The sequence below is a fragment of the Asterias rubens genome, chromosome 18 (assembly GCF_902459465.1).
Source record: "Asterias rubens chromosome 18, eAstRub1.3, whole genome shotgun sequence".
NCBI classification, from domain to species: domain Eukaryota; kingdom Metazoa; phylum Echinodermata; class Asteroidea; order Forcipulatida; family Asteriidae; genus Asterias; species Asterias rubens.
This window is the reverse complement of record NC_047079.1, coordinates 11,594,719-11,615,793: the sequence shown is the minus strand read 5'-3', so window position 1 is coordinate 11,615,793 and position 21,075 is coordinate 11,594,719. Positions and strand designations below refer to the sequence as shown.

General features: G+C 37.5%; 3 protein-coding genes across 3 annotated transcripts; 2 read left to right on the top strand and 1 right to left on the bottom strand.

The window, feature by feature from the left end:
• Positions 1–48: 48 nt before the first annotated feature.
• LOC117302783 (elongator complex protein 5-like) lies at positions 49–7,108 on the top strand. Its single transcript, XM_033786816.1, has 8 exons — positions 49–239; positions 1,020–1,080; positions 1,281–1,412; positions 2,723–2,916; positions 3,771–3,964; positions 4,815–4,904; positions 5,231–5,331; positions 5,890–7,108. Exons 1-8 carry the CDS (start codon positions 176–178, stop codon positions 5,996–5,998), a joined length of 945 nt encoding a protein of 314 aa, XP_033642707.1. The 5' UTR covers positions 49–175; the 3' UTR covers positions 5,999–7,108.
• Positions 7,109–8,384: 1,276 nt separating this feature from the next.
• Positions 8,385–14,888, bottom strand: LOC117302350 (28S ribosomal protein S22, mitochondrial-like). Its single transcript, XM_033786266.1, has 8 exons — positions 14,631–14,888; positions 13,752–13,897; positions 12,886–13,050; positions 12,049–12,192; positions 10,634–10,717; positions 9,894–10,039; positions 9,049–9,157; positions 8,385–8,512 (listed from the first exon to the last, which is right to left on the bottom strand). Exons 1-8 carry the CDS (start codon positions 14,761–14,763, stop codon positions 8,390–8,392), a joined length of 1,050 nt encoding a protein of 349 aa, XP_033642157.1. The 5' UTR covers positions 14,764–14,888; the 3' UTR covers positions 8,385–8,389.
• Positions 14,889–14,951: 63 nt separating this feature from the next.
• Positions 14,952–18,569, top strand: LOC117302351 (transcription initiation factor TFIID subunit 10-like). The gene is made up of 5 exons (XM_033786267.1): positions 14,952–15,073; positions 15,862–16,030; positions 17,441–17,505; positions 17,918–18,029; positions 18,470–18,569. Exons 2-5 carry the CDS (start codon positions 15,875–15,877, stop codon positions 18,557–18,559), a joined length of 423 nt encoding a protein of 140 aa, XP_033642158.1. The 5' UTR covers positions 14,952–15,073; positions 15,862–15,874; the 3' UTR covers positions 18,560–18,569.
• The last annotated feature ends 2,506 nt before the right edge of the window (positions 18,570–21,075 follow it).

Sequence of the window (21,075 nt, the reverse complement as noted above, 5' to 3'; positions counted from 1 at the left end):
AGGCTACTGCTCATGCGTACAACAATGCCAGGTCAGAGTTCAAGCACCACTGGCAGCATTTCAAACAAGGAAAACACATGGTGTGCATTCGCAAAAGGATCGGAGATTTGTTTACTATTTTCCACGAATTCAAACACACTTTTAATTAGCTGAGAGATTCAAGGTATTTTTGAGGATGGCATCCCTACTTCAGCAGATTGTAAATGGAAATGAAAGCAGTTCTTTGGTTGTTGTACAAGGTATAAAACTGGTGCTTTTTAATTTGTTTACCAAAATGTCAATTCACAATGTGAAGTGGTGAATGAAATGATGTCATCATTGCACTATTTTTACTATTGTTACGTGTGCTTTCTCTATGGTTTGTGTTTACTGTTTAGTGTTAGTAATTACTGCATAATAACATGATAAAAACCAATGTGTTGCATGGTTTAATGTGTTTTTGTTTTCATTTTCGTGGAGGGAAGACTCGACTCAACAAAACAGTTTGTTATTATTAAAGTCCAAACAATAGTTGTATTTACTTTGTTTGATTTTCATTGTATTGTAGGTGAGTGATACTGTGATACACAATTGTAAATTTTGATATTTATTATATTGAAGGAAAAGTTTCCGTATGGCGCCACCACTTTTTCATTCGATATGAAATAATATAGGAACTTATTTACCTGATTGATATATCCCTTTTTGTAAAAATGAGTGAAAAAGTGGTGGCGCCATACGGAAAGTTATCCAAATTGAAATAATGGCATTGTAACTTGTCAAGTGATATGATTATATTTTTTATTATAAATGACTATTGACTTTTGTGTTGTGAAATCGAAATTCTTTACCATACAAACAGTCACGCAATTTCATAAATTTGTCCCAACTTTGACGATGGTTATGAATGATTGTGTAGTAGAAACAAAAGTAGACGGTATGAAACAATTGCAAAATCAGTCTGGTTAACAAGAAGGAAGGGTGGTTTCTGTAGTGTATCATTTACTTATCATTGATTTTATTTCATTCTGTATCATCAGATTCTGTGGATATCAGTGGTAGACCTTTACTTCGATGTCTTACAAATGTTCTTGCCAGCAGGTCGGTAATATTGGTTACTCATTTACAAAAAAATAGCACATTTTCTGGCTTTTCATCCAGCCAGAAAAAGATTACTTATCTCAGTAAACAACTTCTAGATTATATTTCTTTGTTTATTTTAAACGATAACATCGACTTGTGCTTTTTGTTTTGCCTGCTAATTTGTGCAAATTTAATCTCATCTATTTTGTTTTTTCCAGGGTGGATCAAGTTCATGTTTTTATGTTTGACCGCTCACCGACAGTATTCTTATCTGGATTTGACCCAGCTGTGAGGTCAAAGGTCACATGTCATGATGGATGGTCAGACCCTTTGGAGTGGAATGGTGTTAGGTAAGTCATGTAGCATAAACAGGGTGCACCAACAAGTTAAGGAAACGAACCACAGTTTTTGGGTGGCTTTTACTTCCAGCCACAAAAATGGCCAATTTATTTTAATTACTGCTCTCAAAAGCTGACTACAAAACTACTTAAACTTCCTCGATAAAACAGACAAAATGTATTGTGAATAAACTCTTTAAAATGCATGTAAAACAGAATGTTGTGGGGCAAACTAAATGTAGAGACTTTGTGGCTGGTACAGAACTACAGTTAAATAAAATAGCTAAGCTAAAACTCTAGAATTACCCTCTAAGTTATCAAAGGAAACTTACTTGAAATGAGAGCTAGCACGCAGCGCACCAATACAATTACATGTACTTTCATCAACCCAGTATGCCAAGCCTCAGCCCTCCACACACAAGATGTTGCCTGGCCGCACCCAAAAAGCCAACTCAACCCAGTCTAGCATTCCCTGACCAGGGTTGTGAAAGTTAAAGACTAAAGGAATGTCATTCTTTAAAAAGAATGTTGTACTAAATGGCCATTACACATGTCAATGATTTACTGAACAAAAAGAACTGGTTTAGTGGTTTTTACCAACAATGTATACAGGTGAAGTTTGATAAAGGAACACATATTGAACAGTAACAAGCTTTCAACCTCAACAGTCACTGACCTGGGCCCAATTTCATAGAGCTGCTAAGCACAAACATTTGCTTAGCATGAAATTTCTTCCGTGATAAAAACAGGATTACCAACCAAATTTCCATGTGATTTTCAGGATAAGCAAATGACAGCTGAATACCAGTATTACAAGCAATATGCAAAAAATGGAAATTTGGTTGGTAATCCTGTTTTTATCAAGGGAGAAACTTCATGCTAAGCAAATTTGTGTGCTTAGCAGCTCTATGAGATTGGGCTCAGGACTTGTCCATATCCTCCACAGGGGAGGAAGCTGAGCACTGAACCATACCACTATAGTGAAAAGGGGGTATATTCACTACAGTATGGCCATGTTTGGTTCCCTGTTCACTCGTATCGTAACAACACTGATAATACTGTATAATAAAAAGCACCAGCCTTTTTCTTGCCGGACATGTTTTCATTGCCTCAAAAAGCCCTTTTGAGGTTTTACAACAAATAAATACTTTCAGTTTTGATGAAAAAAGACCATACTTTGTTTTTTGAAATTTAAACAATTATACTCTTTCAAATTGTTTGTTTAAACAATACTTTTTTATTAAAAGTTCACCAGACAAACCTATGTGAGTTTAAAAGAGTTTCTATTAATTTAACAAAATCATTCTTATTTTTCCTTTTAGTTCTTCAGAGGACCACAACCTGCTCCACTTCAGCACACTGACAGATTTCCAATCCCACTTAGAGCATCACACAGTCACAGGAACCCAAACCATCGCCGTTATCATTGATTCTCTTTCTCCAGTCATCTTACATAAATCAGTCACGATGGTCTGTAAAGCACTGCATCAACTCGCACACTCTTCTGATTGGGAAGGTAATAGCTCGGGCCTCGAAATTGACTTAACAAGGGAAATTGCCGTGTACATTCAAGAGCGAAGTTCAAGGCCATTTGTTGCATCACCTTGTCGGAATCCAAATGTTCAGTCATTGATAAAGAACTAAACCATAGACTATTTGTCCTCCAGCCCCAAATTGGTTGATTAAAAAAAAGATGTACATGTATCATCATAACTACCCTTTTTCCTTTGGCAGTTTAAAAGCTGTTAAGTACATGATTTTAAAGTTTTTTTTGTGGAAAGCTAGGTATACATCACAAAGGAACAAAGGCAATTGTCTCCGTCCCCCGAGCTTTGTTTTGCAGATTAGTATTAGTTGATGTGAATCAACTACACAGTACTACACAGTGAACCCTCCTACTGTCTGACCAATCAATATTACCCACTGAGGTTTTGAATGATAGATACACTGCCTGCCCGCTATACGATACCATGTGGTGAATGCATCTTCATACTACACAGTCAACCCTCCTACTGTCTGACCAATCAATATTACCCACTGAGGTTTTGAATGATAGATACACTGCCTGCCCGCTATACGATATCATGTGGTGAATGTATCTTCATACTACACAGTCAACCCTCCTACTGTCTGACCATTCAATCCACTAGTTTTGAATATAAAAACTAGTCCAACTTGCAATGGTATACAAGTGGTGTATGCATCACACAGCGGCACACAGGAAAATGGCACAAAGAGTAGGATGGTTAATAAAGGAAATGTTTTTGCCCAGAATCAAGCTGAACAATGGATGTAGAAGAGTACACTATATTTTTGTGACTTTTAATCAGTATTAGAGTTTATCGGAATGTTCATTTTGATTATTTTAAGGTCCTGAGATTTCACAAGTGATATGTCTCCTACATCAAGACGTTCATGATGTATCAGCCACAAGCGCCATCTGTCACCTAGCGTCGTCAGTTCTATACTTAGAACCATACCGGTCCATAGCTCCTATTCAAGAAGAACCCACGGCACTCTGTGAGTTAGTACATAGAAGGAAATCTGGGAAAGTTATACGAATAGTAAGTATTGCAGTTACAGGTGTATCACTGCCCTTTTCCTACAGTTTAAAAAACACATTAATTAGAGATCGCCTAACCTCACAAGGCCACGGACAGGACAGCCACTACAAAATAAGGGCTACACTTCACCGATTTGGGTTTACAGCCCAAATCAACTGTCACCAGGGACAGGCTGCCACCTACTCATAGGCAGGGCAGAAACAGGGTTACCCCCTTCACAGTCTCATCCACTAGGAGCCTGGCTGTAGAGCAGAATGCACTACCCTCTTAACAGTATGGTGTATTTAATAAATCTTTGACCAGTGGGTCAAATGATCAAACAATGGCCCTATTATTGAAATCCTTTCTTCTGCTTAAAGGAACACGTTGCCTTGGATCGGACGAGTTGGTCTATAAAAAGCGTTTGTAGCCGTTAAAAAAAAAAATGCATATGTTTGGAAAGATGTTTTAAAAGTAGAATACAATGATCCACACAAGTTTGCATCGAAATTGCGTGGTTTTCCTTTTACTGTGAGAACTAACACGGTCGGCCATTTATGGGAGTCAAATTTTTGACTCCCATAAATGGCCGACCATGTTAGTCGACGAGGTTAAAGGAAAACCACGTAATTTCGAGCGATACTTGTGTGGATCATTGTATTCTACTTTTAAAATATCTTTCTAATCATATGCATTTTATAACAAACAGTTACAAACGCTTTTCAAAGAACAACTTGACCGATCCAAGGCAACGTGTTCCTTTAAACATGTGCTTTCAGTACATGGCTTCTAAATGGCAGCTGGAGCCTAAGCCCCGCTCGAACCCTCTTTTATTATAATCAAGTAATTGTTATCCTGTTTTTGTACACAGAGAGAAGGTTTCAGTGTTGATCATGATTACCAGCTGTTTGTGTTTCCAGACAAAGGAACAGCAAACCTTGAAGTGGAGTCTGATCCACAGGTAAGGAACAAAACACAAACAACAACAACAACATCAACAACAACTAGACATTATTATAGCACTAACTCTGTGCCTTCTAGATAAAACAAAATGTGCCAAATGGTAAAAGTTGTTACATGTTGTTAAAGGAACCATTTTGCATTTATACTGTCCAGGCATGTTTTGTGCACACGGAACGCAAATATTGAGCAAGTTAGTAACAAATGATGATTTTGGAGTAGCATTCCTACACGGGGCAAATAATTCACACTTGTTCAACAGAAAATACCGCTTGATAAATTGCTTAGGTTAAATGCTTTTTCATTTCTGACTTTGTTTTCCCACAGCCTGACCCGACAGCGAACCTAACCTTTAACTTGACATTGAGAGACTCGGAAAGACTAGCGAAAGACAAAGTCGTCTTGCCATACACCAAAGTACAAGAAAGGTAATATCTCTCAGTGAGTTTTACATAATGTATGATTATTAATTTCTTGAGAGGGTCTTTCTGCAATGAGGTATCACCTCGGGGCCAAGCTGGCAATACAATGGACCCTTCCCATGAAACATGCTAATTATATTCACGCATGCGTACAGACCCTGGTGGTTGGCAAACACCATAGAGTTGTGCACTAAGCAGACGTGCAATCGCGTCTGCGTCACGCACACGCGATGTTCCCTCATTTCGCCAACCAAAACGTTAGTGCGCGAGCGCTATGTGCAATTACATATTTCATGGGTATTGTCTATTGGTATTCTCTCTCAAATATGTTAACACGCACTAAAATGTTCACAGACTAAAGTATGAAAAAGTCAACCAGGCTTGACAGAGGCAATCACCTCCATGCCCCTGGACTTGGGGCCCTATCAAATTATTTTTGTGTGTAATGATATCTTTACAAAACCTAAGGGTGAACTATTTTTTACATACCTTTTTTATTTTTTTTGTGTTGAACAAAAGGGTTTATTATTTGATAACTTTTTGTTTTGTCATTGTTTTACTCAGGCGTACAATAAAAATCGGCAGCACGGAGGGATCGGGGAAGATATTTTACGAACCGGACGAGGCTGACGATATGGATGAGGAAGACCCTGATGATGATCTAGACGTTTGATGAACAAGAACTTCTGGATTCATACATTAGCAGAGAACGATTTCGTCCACCAATTTTGCATGGCAGAAGGCAAAATATATAGACTGAACAAGTTTTGTGCAGACTAAATGCTGATATTCAGTAGCAACTGACGATTGTTGAGTAGCAACTGATACAATTTGCTTCGCTATGCAAGGGAAATCGTTCACTGATCAAAATTGAGCGTCATCTCATAGGCAAACAAAACTGTCTCTCAATTTGTTGACAAACATCAACAGACGATATGCATTTCATTGGACATCAGAAGAGTGGATTATGCTGTATCAGTGGACTGTGAACATTATTTGTTGAACTATTTGCCTGAAAATGTGCTCGTTTTATTTAGCTCAATAGACTTTTATTGAGCGTTTAGAATGTGGTTTCTTTTAATAAGAGTGTATTCATAGAAATCTTACCCAAAACAAAAAGTGGTAGAATTCCGAAAGATTTTGATGAACTTGGGATATTGCCTTGCCAGACCACCTAGAAAAGTCTAAAAAAATCTATCCCAGGTTTTGCTTTAAAATCCTGCTGCATTCAGTACTGCAGTGCATAGCCTAAACCAACTATGCGTGGCAGATCAAAGCCCCTAACTGTGGGGGTTAAGCTACCATGTAGTGAAGGGATTGAATGAATAGATGGATTGCAATACGGGAAAAGTGCACGCACAGCGCGTACACGTGTGCACTTTTCCCCTTGTTAATACATCAAAGATGGCGATCGATGACGCGTATTGTAATCCATCTATTGCTAGTAACACTAAGTGTACCTAAGTAGAGTTGATCTGTGTTGTGTTTCATTTTGGTTATTATTTTATTCACAATATACATAGCTGTGTGGTGTTAATTAAAACTAATGCATCGAAAATGTAGTGTACTGTTGGGCTGAATAATAACTGTAAAAGAAGTCAACAAAGTGTTCAGTTTTAGTGTGCAAGAGGCAACAGGGAAACCCTTATAGGTCTCCAGAACAACTGATCTGAGCTGAGGAAGGCAAAGTCACAACTCTACTAATTTGCTAAAGTAGTAGTCCCAGCCTATTTCTGTACCATCTGCCCAGGTAATAGTTAATAAGCAGGACAGTTCTTTTCAGAACTGAGAAGTCTCCCGAACACCCGAACAATCTACTCTGCGGTAGTAGAATTAAGCAAGACAGTTCTCTAAGAACAAACTCTACCTGGCAAGTAGATACACACATGGTGTTACCGCAAACCAAATATATATTGATACCTCACCATGCAATGCCTCAAATACTATCTACTAACTTAAAGGAACACATTGCCTTGGATCGGTCGAGTTGGTCTTTGAAAAGCGTTTGTTATAAAATGCATATGGGTAGAAAGATGCTGTAAAAGTAGAATACAATGATCCACACAAACATGCCTTGAAATTGCCCGATTTTCCTATTACCTCGTCGACTAACACGGTCGGCCATTTATGGGAGTCAAGTTTTTGACTCGCATAAATGGCCGACCGTGTTAGTTTGCAAAGTAAAAGGAAAACCACGCAAGTTCGAGGCAAACTTGTGTGGATTGTTGTCTTCTCCTTTTAAAACATCTTTCTAACCATATGCAGTTTATAACAAACGGTTACAAACGCTTTTTTATAGACCAAGTCGTCCGATCCAAGGCAACGTGTTCCTTTAACTAAAATCAAGGAGTGAATCTTGATCTACAAATACAATGTTCTCTTACACTTTGGAAGACGTTTAAAACACCCGACAAACAGAATCTTCCAGTCAAACTATTTTAATTTGTACAGAAGTCATTGTATATGACTTATTTTATTGTAAATGTCACAATATCAAACAAAAACATTAATCAGTCTCTGTGAAGTATTCTTGTCTCATTTGCTGAAGTTTTCAAATTAGATATCCAGAGCAACAATTCTGCTGGATTTTGTGTGCAAATCTCACAAATTAAGAGTTATGTACATCGTCGATGGAAGCACAAATCAAGTTAGAATCCCTGTACCTTGTAATATATCCCCCACAACAAAAATGTTTTAACTGCTTTTTATTTTTTAATATACTTTGCACTGAATAAATGCATAAATATTGTTAAAAAAGAGGTCTGGTTGTGTTTTCCTTGCACACAACAGTATGAGATGATGATGAAGCCCCCTAAACTTCATGGGCATGACATTTCAGAGGATTTAAGGAACCTCTAAAACAAAGGACTAGGGTAATGTGCTGGTGCCTGAGTAACCCCATGGTCTAAACTGGGTGTGCAGATCAGTAGATTTACACTTGATTTATGCTTAGCAGAGAAAAATTGCTGAGCCCCAGCGGTATTTTCTGCTTAAACACTTTATGAAATTGGCCCCTGGAGGTTACCCGACTGATCAGAGTTCAGCTTACTCTGATTGTCTTTCTTCATCTCTGGCTGTCACTAACTTGCTCCTCGGTATCTGTTTCTTGGTTAGCAACATCATTCTCATAAGACTGTAGGACAAGTTCTAATAATCCTGTTTGCTTGGCATCCTTCTCAATAAATACCTGAAGTTGGACAGAGGGAAAATAAAAAAATAAAAATTGAAAAGGTTTGTAAATTAGGGAAAAGGACAACTGAGAATGAATTTTTTTCTTTGAACAGTTTCGTTCATGACAAATTACAGAAAGTGTTAATGAGAAGTGCCAAACACCAGGCGTGGTTAAGCATGAAGTCCATAGCCCCTGTTGCACTCGTCTGTGCCTTTTCACCCCTTCAAAGTATACCCTAGACTTTCAGATTTTTCTAATAGAAGTGCCCTTTGCAAAATGAAAATGGCCTCGCCCTCTCGAATGTAAAATGTCAAACCCAAATTGCTGCAGTACTCACTGCCCATGCTTACAATGGTTTACTACATATGCTCTAGAATTGCAAAGGCTGTGGGTTCGAATCACATATCAAAACTCCGGAAGCACCGAGTATACAGCTTTTACCAGATATCAGTTTAAGGGCAACACCAAAATAATATTCTTTATCTCGATGCAAGAGTTTACACCAGCCATAAAAGCCCCCCCCACCCCCTCCGATTGTAGTGTTGTTTTACCTTCAGAGCGTCAATCCCTTCTAGCTTGTTGTTTTTAACCTCCACGGCTGATGGAGAGTCTGGTGCCATAAGATGCGTCAAATGAACCACATCAACTGCATCGGAAATACTGGGGGGAAAAACAAATTCAAACATCAGATAAAGTACAGACTTAAACAGAGCGGGACAATGGTCTATGATTAAATAAATCAAACCAAATCAAAAGTGGAAAGCATCCAAGAAGAAAAAGTAGGATTGGAAAAGAAAAGAAAAAAAAGATTCATCAATATGTTCCCCTCTGGGGTCAAATTCGGGTTTGAGATGTACTAATGTTATAATAAACACAGAATAGATAGAATTGCAATTTATTTGCAACCTCAAAAAAAAAAAAAAAAAGGGTCCATTAAAATGCACTCGAAAACAACAATACAAATCTGAAAAGTATCAAACTAAAACAAAACAACAATAATATTCTTTATCCCCGATGCAAATTTAACATCTCTTATATCGTTGCTCTACCCGCTGCCACAAAACATAGGATTCGAACTGCCTCTAGCTGCTGGGCAACCTCGGTAGTCTAGTTGGTAAGACACTGCTCTAGAATTGCAAGGGTCGTGGGTTCGAATCCCACCAGAGTAACATGCCTGTGATATTTTTCACAGGACTCGGGAAAGTACTGAGTATACAGTGCTAACACACATCGGTGTATGGGTCAAAACCAAAATTAATATTCTTTATCCCCAATGCAAATTTAACATCTCTTATAACAATAGAACAGTTTTAAATAAAAGCTTTTTCAGGAGATGAATCATGCAATAAAATGGTTTAAGCTGTTGTCTTGAACCAAGACTCCTCAATGTACTTACAGGTGTCTCTTAATCATATCAACCAACAGTCCGTCAATTTGTTGTTTCCTCGACAAATAGAAGGCAAGTCCACCAAAGTGTCGCGTTGATCTGAGAAGATTATGTTTCTCTTTGGCGTCTATGTCGTCATATGTTTTTTGATGGATCTGTTTCAAAAAATGAAGGAACAAACTTGAGATAGTGACAAATAATAATTATAGTTTCAAATATCTAATGAAACTGCAGACAAAAAACATAACTATAGTTTAAAATATTTAATCCTTACAAAAACATTACTAAAACAATTCTTTAAACAGACGAGACTGACATACCGTTTTGGGCATACCTATACTATTCTCTTCAAAGCAGGTAACTGTTTTTTGAAAATGAAACTTTTAAAAACAAGAAAACTGTCTCGGACACAATATTTGAAATGTGTTTTTAAGTTTCTCATGGAGCACTAACCACAAAAAAGAAGATGGGGAAATCATCCGTCTGTTCAGAAGTTGCATGCCTGTAAAATTGAGGACCAATTCATCTAGGTTTTCAACAATAACATTCTCATAAAATTGTAAACAACTTGATGAACATTTTATTCGCGATTCCCCCACCTTGAGTTTGGGGATAAAATAAAGTTTTTCCATGAAGGGTTTTGTGGATAAACTTAGTTTTTGATGGATCTGTTTCAAAAAGAAATAGTGAAAAATAATTATAGTTTCAAATATTAAATGTTAACTGCATACACAAACTTGCAAACCTACCCGGATGAAATCTTTGGCATCAGGTTCAAACTGCACACAAGCTGCATCCAGTAGATATTCATGTCTATCCTGGTCAAACATACCCTGAAGAAAACATTCAGAAAGGAAATACAAAATACAAAGTTAGTTTGAATCCAACGAACATCTTTGTCCGCCAAACAACTTTTTCTTCCTCAACTATCTACAATACCCGTGTACAAAAGGAGACAGAGAATTTCAACAGTCAACCCTGACCCTGTTTCTTGCCTGTTTCAAATTTCAGAATAGCTGATGGAGCTTAGATTGAGTAAGAGCTAAAATATGAACCAGTGAAATGCCAAGCTAGCTGGTGCTGCAGGCCAGACACTGAAAAGTTTCAGGACAAACCCTGTAGACACTGAGAAGTTTCAGGACAAACCCTGTAGACACTGAAAAGTTTCAGGACAAACCCTGTAGACACTGAAAAGTTTCAGGACAAACCCTGTAGACACTGACCCTGTAGACACTGAAAAGTTTCAGGACAAACCCTGTAGACACTGAAAAGTTTCAGGACAAACCCTGTAGACACTGAAAAGTTTCAGGACAAACCCTGTAGACACTGAGAAGTTTCAGGACAAACCCTGTAGACACTGAAAAGTTTCAGGACAAACCCTGTAGACACTGAAAAGTTTCAGGACAAACCCTGTAGACACTGAAAAGTTTCAGAACAAACCCTGTAGACACTGAAAAGTTTCAGGACAAACCCTGTAGACACTGAAAAGTTTCAGGACAAACCCTGTAGACACTGAAAAGTTTCAGGACAAACCCTGTAGACACTGAAAAGTTTCAGGACAAACCCTGTAGACACTGAAAAGTTTCAGGACAAACCCTGTAGACACTGAAAAGTTTCCGGACAAACCCTGTAGACACTGAAAAGTTTCAGGACAAACCCTGTAGACACTGAAAAGTTTCAGGACAAACCCTGTAGACACTGAAAAGTTTCAGGACAAACCCTGTAGACACTGAAAAGTTTCAGGACAAACCCTGTAGACACTGAAAAGTTTCAGGACAAACCCTGTAGACACTGAAAAGTTTCAGGACAAACCCTGTAGACACTGAAAAGTTTCCAGACAAACCCTGTAGACACTGAAAAGTTTCAGGACAAACTCTGTAGAACTGAGATTTTAACAAATATCTTACAAAATGTAAGTGTACAAGAATCAGAGTATAAAGTGATCATCAAACGTTGGTTTTTGGAAAAAAAGGAAGAAAAACAATACATTGCAAGTTTACATTGATTAATTACCTCACTTTAATAATTAAGTCGTTATGTATGTACCAGTGCTATTTATAAAGTTTTATACTTGTACTCAGTCAGTCATCTAGATAAAATTGAAATACATATTACAAACAATTTCAAAATGGTCAAACAAGTTTCAGATGAAGTCTTGACTTACTTGAAGCCGTTCATCCTCAAACAGCGGTGGTGGTACAAGCTGGCGTTGGGACCGGGGGAAATAAATCTGGAGAATACGATCACGCTCTTCCCACTTAGCTTTGCGCAACACGCCGTTTGGTTCCCGAACAACAATAAAACGCTCCTAGTATCAGTAATAATAAACAGTATTCAACAAATGAACTTTAATGTCCCAACACATACAGGAGTTAGATTAGGGTCAAAATTTCATAAATCCGTCGGTTAGTAAGCACATTTCTGGCTAACTATAGCAGAAATGAGTGAGCAACATTGCATTTTCATAAACAATCAAGAAGATTTTACAGTGCAAGTTGGTTCACAATGGGTTTCCTTACAAGGACCACTGACAAATAAGTATGCCTTTTGCTTTGCTATAAAGTAGAAATTGTGCTAATGGCTGTTGGTTCACAATGGGTTTCCTTACAAGAAATTAGTATGCCTTTTGCTTTGCTGTAAATTAGTAACTGTGCTAATGGCTGCTCTATCAGCATAAAATGCCCGTTTATAGACTTTATGAATAATTAAGATCTGGAACTTTGCAGGGGAAAGAGTCCAGAAGGTTTGTGGAGGACTGTAACTTGATGCTCCACGGAAACCTAATATGCAGTACTTACTACACACATGTAAGCAGCATATATGGCAACAGAGTCAAGCATTCTACTGAAGATGATCCAAACGCTCAAACGTTCTTTTTAGAACCATCATAGCTCATAGAGAGAGGTTCATACATGGTGTTTCCACAAATCTTCATGAAGGCTTTTATGAAATCAACCCTAGTATTACAAATACTGAAAAAAAAAAAGGAGTTTGACTTTACCCTGTCACTCAGGTCGTATGTTATATCTGTGAAGACAAACTTTGACGACTCTAAACCTTCCAGCTCTGGATTCTCTGCTAATACTTCATCAATCTCTGTTCTCTCTTCAATCACAGGAGGCATCTGTAGTCTCTTCTCAGCCGTTTTCTTAGCCTCCTCCTCAAGCTGTGAAATTCAGGTAGAAAAATGAAATGACTAGTTAAATTAGTTTTCTTAAATGCAATGTTAAATGGTTCCTTTGAATGGTTCTATTCCAGATACTGTGCGCCTTATAAATTGAATGTTATTATTATTATAAATTACAAACTAAAGCTACAGAAGAACAACTTTTTTTATGTGAAAAACTAAATAAAAGTAATTACCTTGACTGAGATATGAACATATAAAACAATTTTCTTTTCTTTTAATAATAACGGGGGACAACAGATTCAGGTCTCAAGGGTCCTCCAAATTGTTAAATTTTAAAGGCAGTGGACACTATTGGTAATTACTCAAAATAAATGTTAGCATAAAAACGTATTTGGTAACGAGCAATGGAGAGCTGTTTATAAAATTTTGTGAGAAACGACGCCTCCTTCTGAAGTAATGTTGTTTTTGAGAAAGAAGTAATTTCTCAGTAAAATATTTGATTTGATTTTGAGACGTCAGCAGAGGTCTCGAAATCAAGCATCTCAAAGCACACAACTTCGTGAGACAAGGGTGTTTTTTCTTCCTTTATTCTCTTGCAACTTCGACAACCAATTGAGCTCAAATTTTCACAGGTTTGTTATTTTATGCATATGTTGAGATATACCAAGTGAGGAGATTGATCTTTGACAATTACCAAAGGTGTCCAGTGTCTAGTAAGATTCAGATTAAGTTGTTACCTGTTTTAGTTTAGCATCGCTGACAAGTCTGTAAGTTGGTGCTTCTAATTTTTCTTTGGTGTGGCGGAAAACTTTGCTTAGATCCATCCCAGTTATTCTCTTCAAGATGCTTTGCACTTCATCGGACAGAAACAGCTTTGAAGCACCTGTAAACGTTTCACAGAAATGCATTTCAATAGTTGCGTGATCCTAACGGTAACCCTCCATCATCTCTAAGTTAATCCTCTCGATGGTCAGTAGGATGAGAGATGCGATTATTGCAATATATTGAATTTGATTTTGTTTACTTGTATTTCTACCTCCATGTTCATGATGCTAGTACGTAGCATTGTAAATGTTAATGTCATGTAATAACTCATTTACAAATATCGGCACTCTATTTTAATTTGTAGATTCAATTTCAAGTTAGAATTATTCAACTCCAAAAGTAAAATAGAGAAGAAAGAAGTGTTATTTTGAGTAGTACTGTAACTGTTCTTGTCGTTTAATTACAATTTTTGTGAATAAATTTTTTTTTTTTTATATACTTCATATATTTAATACAATAGGCCTAAAAAAGAAAACCACTTTAACTAAATAAAATAATTATCAGTAACAATTTATAATATTGTCATTGAAATTAGTAATTAAATTAAAAAAAGAAAATAAATTACATTTAAGCCTAATAAATAACTCATTTAATTTAGTCTTGCCAATGAACGGCCATCAAAATATAAACAGAAAAGGAGTTGTGTTTTTAATACAGAAATGAACAAAATTAATTTATTCAGCAGATGTCCGGAAACTGGGCATCCGTTCACTGCATGCACGAACAAACGCATGGCGTTCCGTGCAACTGCAAACCATCTCCCTCCCTCCCTCCAAAGCTTCCTAAAGTACCTTTATTTGAATCAAATGACTTGGAAGAACAAGAACATCTCTGCACTTTACATGACAGGCCACTTTCTCCGAAGTATCCTCGCAAAAACTGACCCGAATTCCTAAGAAATTTTCTTCTCATGCAGGCCGCCATCTTGAATCGGAAAGTCGCCCCTTACTAAGTCGACCGACAAGTTTTCCCACAGTAATCACCGCATATTGACGGGGCGACCTTGGTCAACAACAGGATTTTGTATGAGACGACTTGGTCAAATAACTGAGCTCTTTACATGGTAAGGGACGACTGGGCTTAAATAAATAAATCTCTAGAGGGCGCTGTGTACTTTCAATGGTCAATCATTCAATATTCAAGAAATCATTTTTGTGTTATGCCAGTCTTCTTTGGACACATTTTGTAGCCGAAATATTGTGGTTTTATTTAAAATTCTTGGATAGACAATAAGGTGAGTTATTATTTCTCATTTGTTCAAAGAGTAAAGATTCCTAAACGAGTGAAAAAGTGGTGGCGCCATATAGAAAGTTATCCATTTATTTGGTTTGTTTTACAACAACAAGGGATAGCCTATTGTTTCATTGAGCCTCAATTTGAGGTAAATTAGATACTATTTTATTTCATATCGAATAAAAAAGTGGTGGCGCCATATAGAAACTTTTCCTCTTTGTTGAGTACTCCTATAGCTCCATGCTAGAACTATGAGAGGTTCGTTGTGCTATCGTTAGTGGAGACGATAGCGGAACGAACCTCCATATAGATAAGATAGTTCTAGAACTGAGTATGGTTTGAGCATGTGAGTTGTTGCGATAACATAACCCTCCTGCCAGCCTGCCGACGGCACTAGCATGTGAGTTGACTTTGCTCGGCTTTGTTTGATCACAGCATGTTGACAATTTAAATATAAACCTCAAAACATAATCATCGAACGTGCCCTTCGATACCCCATAGAGCACATCAACAATAATCAAAAGGGATAGAACTTGACATATTTTATGTATAAATTGATTTTGAAGGTAAATTGTAAACACATTTTAAAATCATAATTTTTAACAAATAATGATTGAGATAGACAGCAAGAGCTAGTCTTTCACTCAGCACACCGTAACATTGAATGTAGAAACAAAATAAACAATTATTCCTCTTAAGCAGTGTTGTTCAATTGTACTATATAAATATATCTATATTTGTTTGACCAAAATTAATTTGGACCATTGTTTCATTTGTTCAACATTGCAGCAGGTGAGAAGAAATGGCAACAGCTCCAAGCTCTGGAACCAGTTCCAGCACTGGTACCTCGGGTTCATCTACTCCGACCCCAAAGGAAGTTCTGGCAAATGGAGAGGTTAAGACGGCTGGAGATGCATTGGAAGATTTATTATATCAGATTGAAGACTATGCACCCACTGTGAGTTCCAAGTTTACTAATTTCAACTTCACTTTAATTTCTTCATGATTCATAAATTTCAGACTTCTATTTGAATACAGACTTATTTACCACTGTCTGGTGTAGGCCTCTGCTCTGGGCGCCCTCTGCTCCGCTACAAAGATGTAGTAAAAAGGACCATAAGAGCAACGGGCATACCAGCTGATTGGGGATGCCTGGCCAAAGACCGGCCTGCTTGGCGACGGTTTGTCCGACAGGGCGGCGGCTTGTCCGACAGGGCGGCGGCTTGTCCGACAGGGCGGCGGCTTGTCCGACAGGGCGGCGGCTTGTCCGACAGGGCGGCGGGCATATACACGATTCATGGGCCCAGAGCCAGGAGGAGCGACGTGCACGAAGGCACGCCCGTGCTGTAAGACGATCTCTGCAGGCATCATCTGACAAGATGGCCTGACGCTGATGATGATGGTGTAGGCCTGGAATAACATAGAGGCCACAGAGGCCATGACGTCTCTGTTGCCCTTGTCTTGGCCTTGATGCCCCTTCAAATAATTGTATGTCCAATAAATTTTAAAGACACTGGACACTATTGGTAGTTGTCAAAGACTAGTCTTCACAGTTGGTGTATTCTAAATCTTAGGTCTCGAAATCAAATTTTGTGGAAAACACTTCAGAGGGAGCCGCTTCTCACAATGTTTTATACTATCAATCTCTCCCCATTACTCGTTACCAAGTGAGTTTTTATGCTGATAATTATTGTGAGTAATTACCAATAGTGTTACCAATGGAAGTCCCCTTTTCAAAATCAAAATGGCTTTGCCCTGTCAAAGATGACATTCCAGGCCTGTTGGTGATTGTTTGCTTTTTTTAATTGTCAATAAATCCTGCGCTTCTCTAGTGCTGAGGAGCTGTTTCTAAAAGCTCATTGAAATCTAAAACTCCAGGGGTTCAGGGGTTACAACATTTAAAAAATTAAAATATAAATAAATAAACCCTAAAGCCATTGGACACTTTCGGTAAACAGTATTACCCAAAGCCCACACTTCGTGTATCTCAACTTATATAAAAAATAACAAACCTGTGAAAATTTAGGCTCAATCGGTCATCGGAGTCGGGAGAAAATAACGAGAAAACCCACCCTTGTTTCCGCACGTTGACATGCGTTTAAAATAAATCTGTAATTCTCGATATCGAGAAGTGATATTTGTCTTTCACCATTACCTTCTGTAAATCTTGTAAGTTATTTGTAAATGTGTGAACTTTTAATTTTTTTTCTGTTCCGAAAGTGTCCAATGGCTTGAAACAACAAATATTTGTCCAGCAAATGTATGCCCAAAACCTAATGTTTTTTCATCCGAGCAGAGCCCAGAGTTTGCAAAATGTCTTTTGTAATGATTAAAGAAATAAACAAAGTTTTGTCATTCCAATCCCTAGATACCTGATGCAGTGACTGGATACTATCTCAATAGAGCTGGATTTGAGTCTTCAGACCCAAGAGTGTAAGTAGAAACCCAAGGACCCTAAAGATCAGAATGATAACAAAAGATAACAACAGAAATCACTTGGTCAGGAGGTAGTGTCATTGCCGAGCAGATCAGTGCACTTTACTCAAGCTCTTATTCATGAAAGATTAGTTGCTCCATGGGGTACCCCCCCCCCCCCATTGTGTCTTCTAGAACTTATGTTCATGACGTCGTTTGTGTTGGGCGCCCTCACCTAGATGTAAACAAGAGGTTCATTGGCAAATCCAGTGCGCCTTGCGTTCAAACCTATGCGTTTCTATTGTTTACCTCTAGGATGGCTGCAATGATAAAGAGCTTAAATATAAGACTGTTACTTACTTGTTTCCCCCCTCATATTTATTGATATGATGAGACCTTTGACCTTGGTTTTGTAACTTTTGATCTGCAGAGTGCGTGTAATATCCCTAGCTGCACAAAAGTTCATCTCTGACATTGCCAACGATGCTCTCCAACATTGTAAGATGAGGGGATCGGGTCAGAGTTCAAAGAAAGTCGGCAAGGTACGTTGTGAAAAAGATACAAAACAGTCGGCCTGTTATAAAGGGTCTATGGTAAGAAGCACAGCAGCTTTCGGGTGTAGAATGCATTTTGAGGAACGTTTCACCTTGAAGTCACTGTGGTTATGGAAAAACATATCCAGAAAATTTGACTATAAGAAGTGTTGCTGGTAACTTCTAAGATTATGTGTATTCCTATTTTGGATTATTCTTCCTGTGTGGACATAATCGTACTCACTACGGATTTTCGGCCATGGCCTTTGTAACCTTTGTGTAATTCGAGGCCTGTCATAACAAGTAACTTGGTAATGTGCTTTAAGTGGACAGTAAACATAGGAACTTGGGGGAAATGGTTTAAGAAGACTTTTCAAAAATACATTTCTCAAAAACACCTAACTTATGAAGAGAGGATCTAAGTTGATTTCATTTTCTTTTTGAAACAGGACAAGAGATACACCTTGACCATGGAAGACTTGACTCCTGCACTGAGTGAACATGGCATCAATGTCAAGAAACCGTACTACTTCACGTAGCATTACCACGGTAATCAAGACTTTCTATTGTTATTTATTCATTGCCATGGTGATTGACCATAGTTTGAAAATGGGTCAATCACTAACATTTATTTGGACGACTCTTTTTGGAATCTTGATCTACCAAGGAAATTGATGTGTAGCGGCCAAATTTCTGGAATTTATTTCCTAAAGGTTCCAAGAGATTCCCTAAGAGGAAAAGACTTTCGCAAAAAAGTCTTATGGAAAAATTGGAATGGACATTAAGGTTAAGACCATGGCTCAGGTAGTGGCTTGCCAAGTCACTTCAAGCCGGTTCCAATATTCCTGACAATATATTAAGGGACCACCATGATTTTGTTTTTCAAACACGTTTCAATAGATATTTTGTAAAAATGCTATTCCGTCATTATTTAGTTTTAGAGAACTTCAGCAATAGTTGTTTCCAAGTTCAAAGTTCAAGTTTTAAGTTCAAAGTATACTTTGATGGGTGTTAATGATGCTTAGTTGGATGAAATTGGCAGAATGTAGACAACAAGTTTTTTTAAATATAATTTGCTGAACAAAAACAAATTAGAATTGGATTTGAACCTCCAGAAAAAAATGTGCAGGCACTCTACCAACTAAACTGACGAGCCCTAATGTTAGCAGCCTCCCTATTGTGTCAATTATTTGAGGATTCCAGTCAGAACCATTCAACCTGCATCTGCCGTATAACCAGGGATCACATCCAGGTTTACAACAACCTAGGAAGCGGCAGCCAGGGGATCACCTTAAAGGAACACGTTGCCTTGGATTGGACGAGTTGGTCTATAAAAAGCGTTTGAAAACCGTTTGTTATGAAATGCATATGGTTAGAAGGACGTTTTAAAAGTAGAATACAATGATCCACACAAATTTGCTTCGAAATTGCGTGGTTTAACTAACACGGTCGACCATTTGTGGGAGTCAAAAATTTCTACTTTTAAAACATCTTTCTATCCATATGCATTTTATAACAAACGGTTACAAACGCTTTTCAAAGACCAACTCGACCGATCCGAGGCAACTTGTTATATCAAGTGATAAGCCACAAGGGAAACTGAATCTGTTGATTTTAAATGAGTTTTGGGTTGGGCAAAGGAAAATAATTTATGAAAGCTTCAAGGTTAACAAGGCACACCACAAACAGGTTTCCTTTCATGTTGTTAATGTTATTACTAGTGCAATGTAACACATGTTGAAAAACACAATATTTATAGGTGTTTACTTGTTATCATATTGATAATTTGGAATGCTAGGAAGTATTAAACCAAGAAATGTCTTTTCAAGAACAAAGTGGAGTTAGTTTTTAAGGTCTTGGAATTTGAACATTTACATCCAAAATAAAATAAAGATGTCAAAAAAAATAACTTTTGATAAAATAAAAGTCCTTTAAAGCCATTGGACCCTTTCGGTAAACAGTGTTGTCCAAGGCCCACACTTCGTGTATCACAACTTCTATATCAAATAATAAACCTGTGAAAATTTAGGCTCAATCGGTCATCAGAGTCGGGAGAAAACAACGGAAAAACCCACTCTTGTTTCTGCGCGTTTCGCCGTGTCATGACATGTGTTTAAAATAAATCCGTAATTCTCGTTAACGAGAATTTATATTGTTTTGCTGTTTTCTCAAAAGTAAAGCATTTCATGGAATAATATTTCAAGAGAAGTCTTTCACCATTGCCTTCTGTAAACCCTGTAAGTTATTTGTAAATCTGTGAACTTTTATTTTTTTTTCTGAACCGAAAGGGTCCAATGGCTTTAAGCATGATGCAGCAATATTAAGTTTATAATATCAACCCACATGACCAAAGTGAGACCGACTGGAAAAATATTCAGGCTCCTTGGCTGATTTTGTACCCGTAATGTTATGTAATGAGACAGGGTTTCAACAACAAAAAATAGCCTTATGATATAGAATCTAATGGGAAAATCAGATTTTGTTAAAGATCCCAAACATACAAACATTTTATTTGTATGATTTAGTTAACCTGCACTTTATTATGTACCAACCGATCAGGTAACAGTATACATTTTACCTCATGAAAATGTATTAGGAACATTAAAAGAAGTGAAAATTCAAACAGTGGTATATTTTGTCCTTTACTGACTATGAATCTGGTTTTAAAGACACTGGACACTACTGGTAATTGTCAAAGACCAGTCTTCTCACTTCGTGTATCTCAATATATGCACAAAACAACAAACCTGTGAAAATTTGGACTCAATTGGTCATCAAAGTTGCAAGATAATAATGGAAGAAAAACACCCTTGCCACACGAAGTTGTGTGCTTTCAGATGCTTGATTTTGAGACCTCAAATTTAAATTCCGAGGTCTCAAAATCAAATTCAAATATTTAAGTGGAAAATTACTTCTTTCTCGAAACAACGTTACTTCAAAGGGAGCTGTTTCTCACAATGTTTTATACTATCAACAGCTCTCCATTGATCGTTAACCGTTAAGTGTTTATGCTAACAGTGATTACCAATAGTGTCCAGTGCCTTTAAGTTGAAAA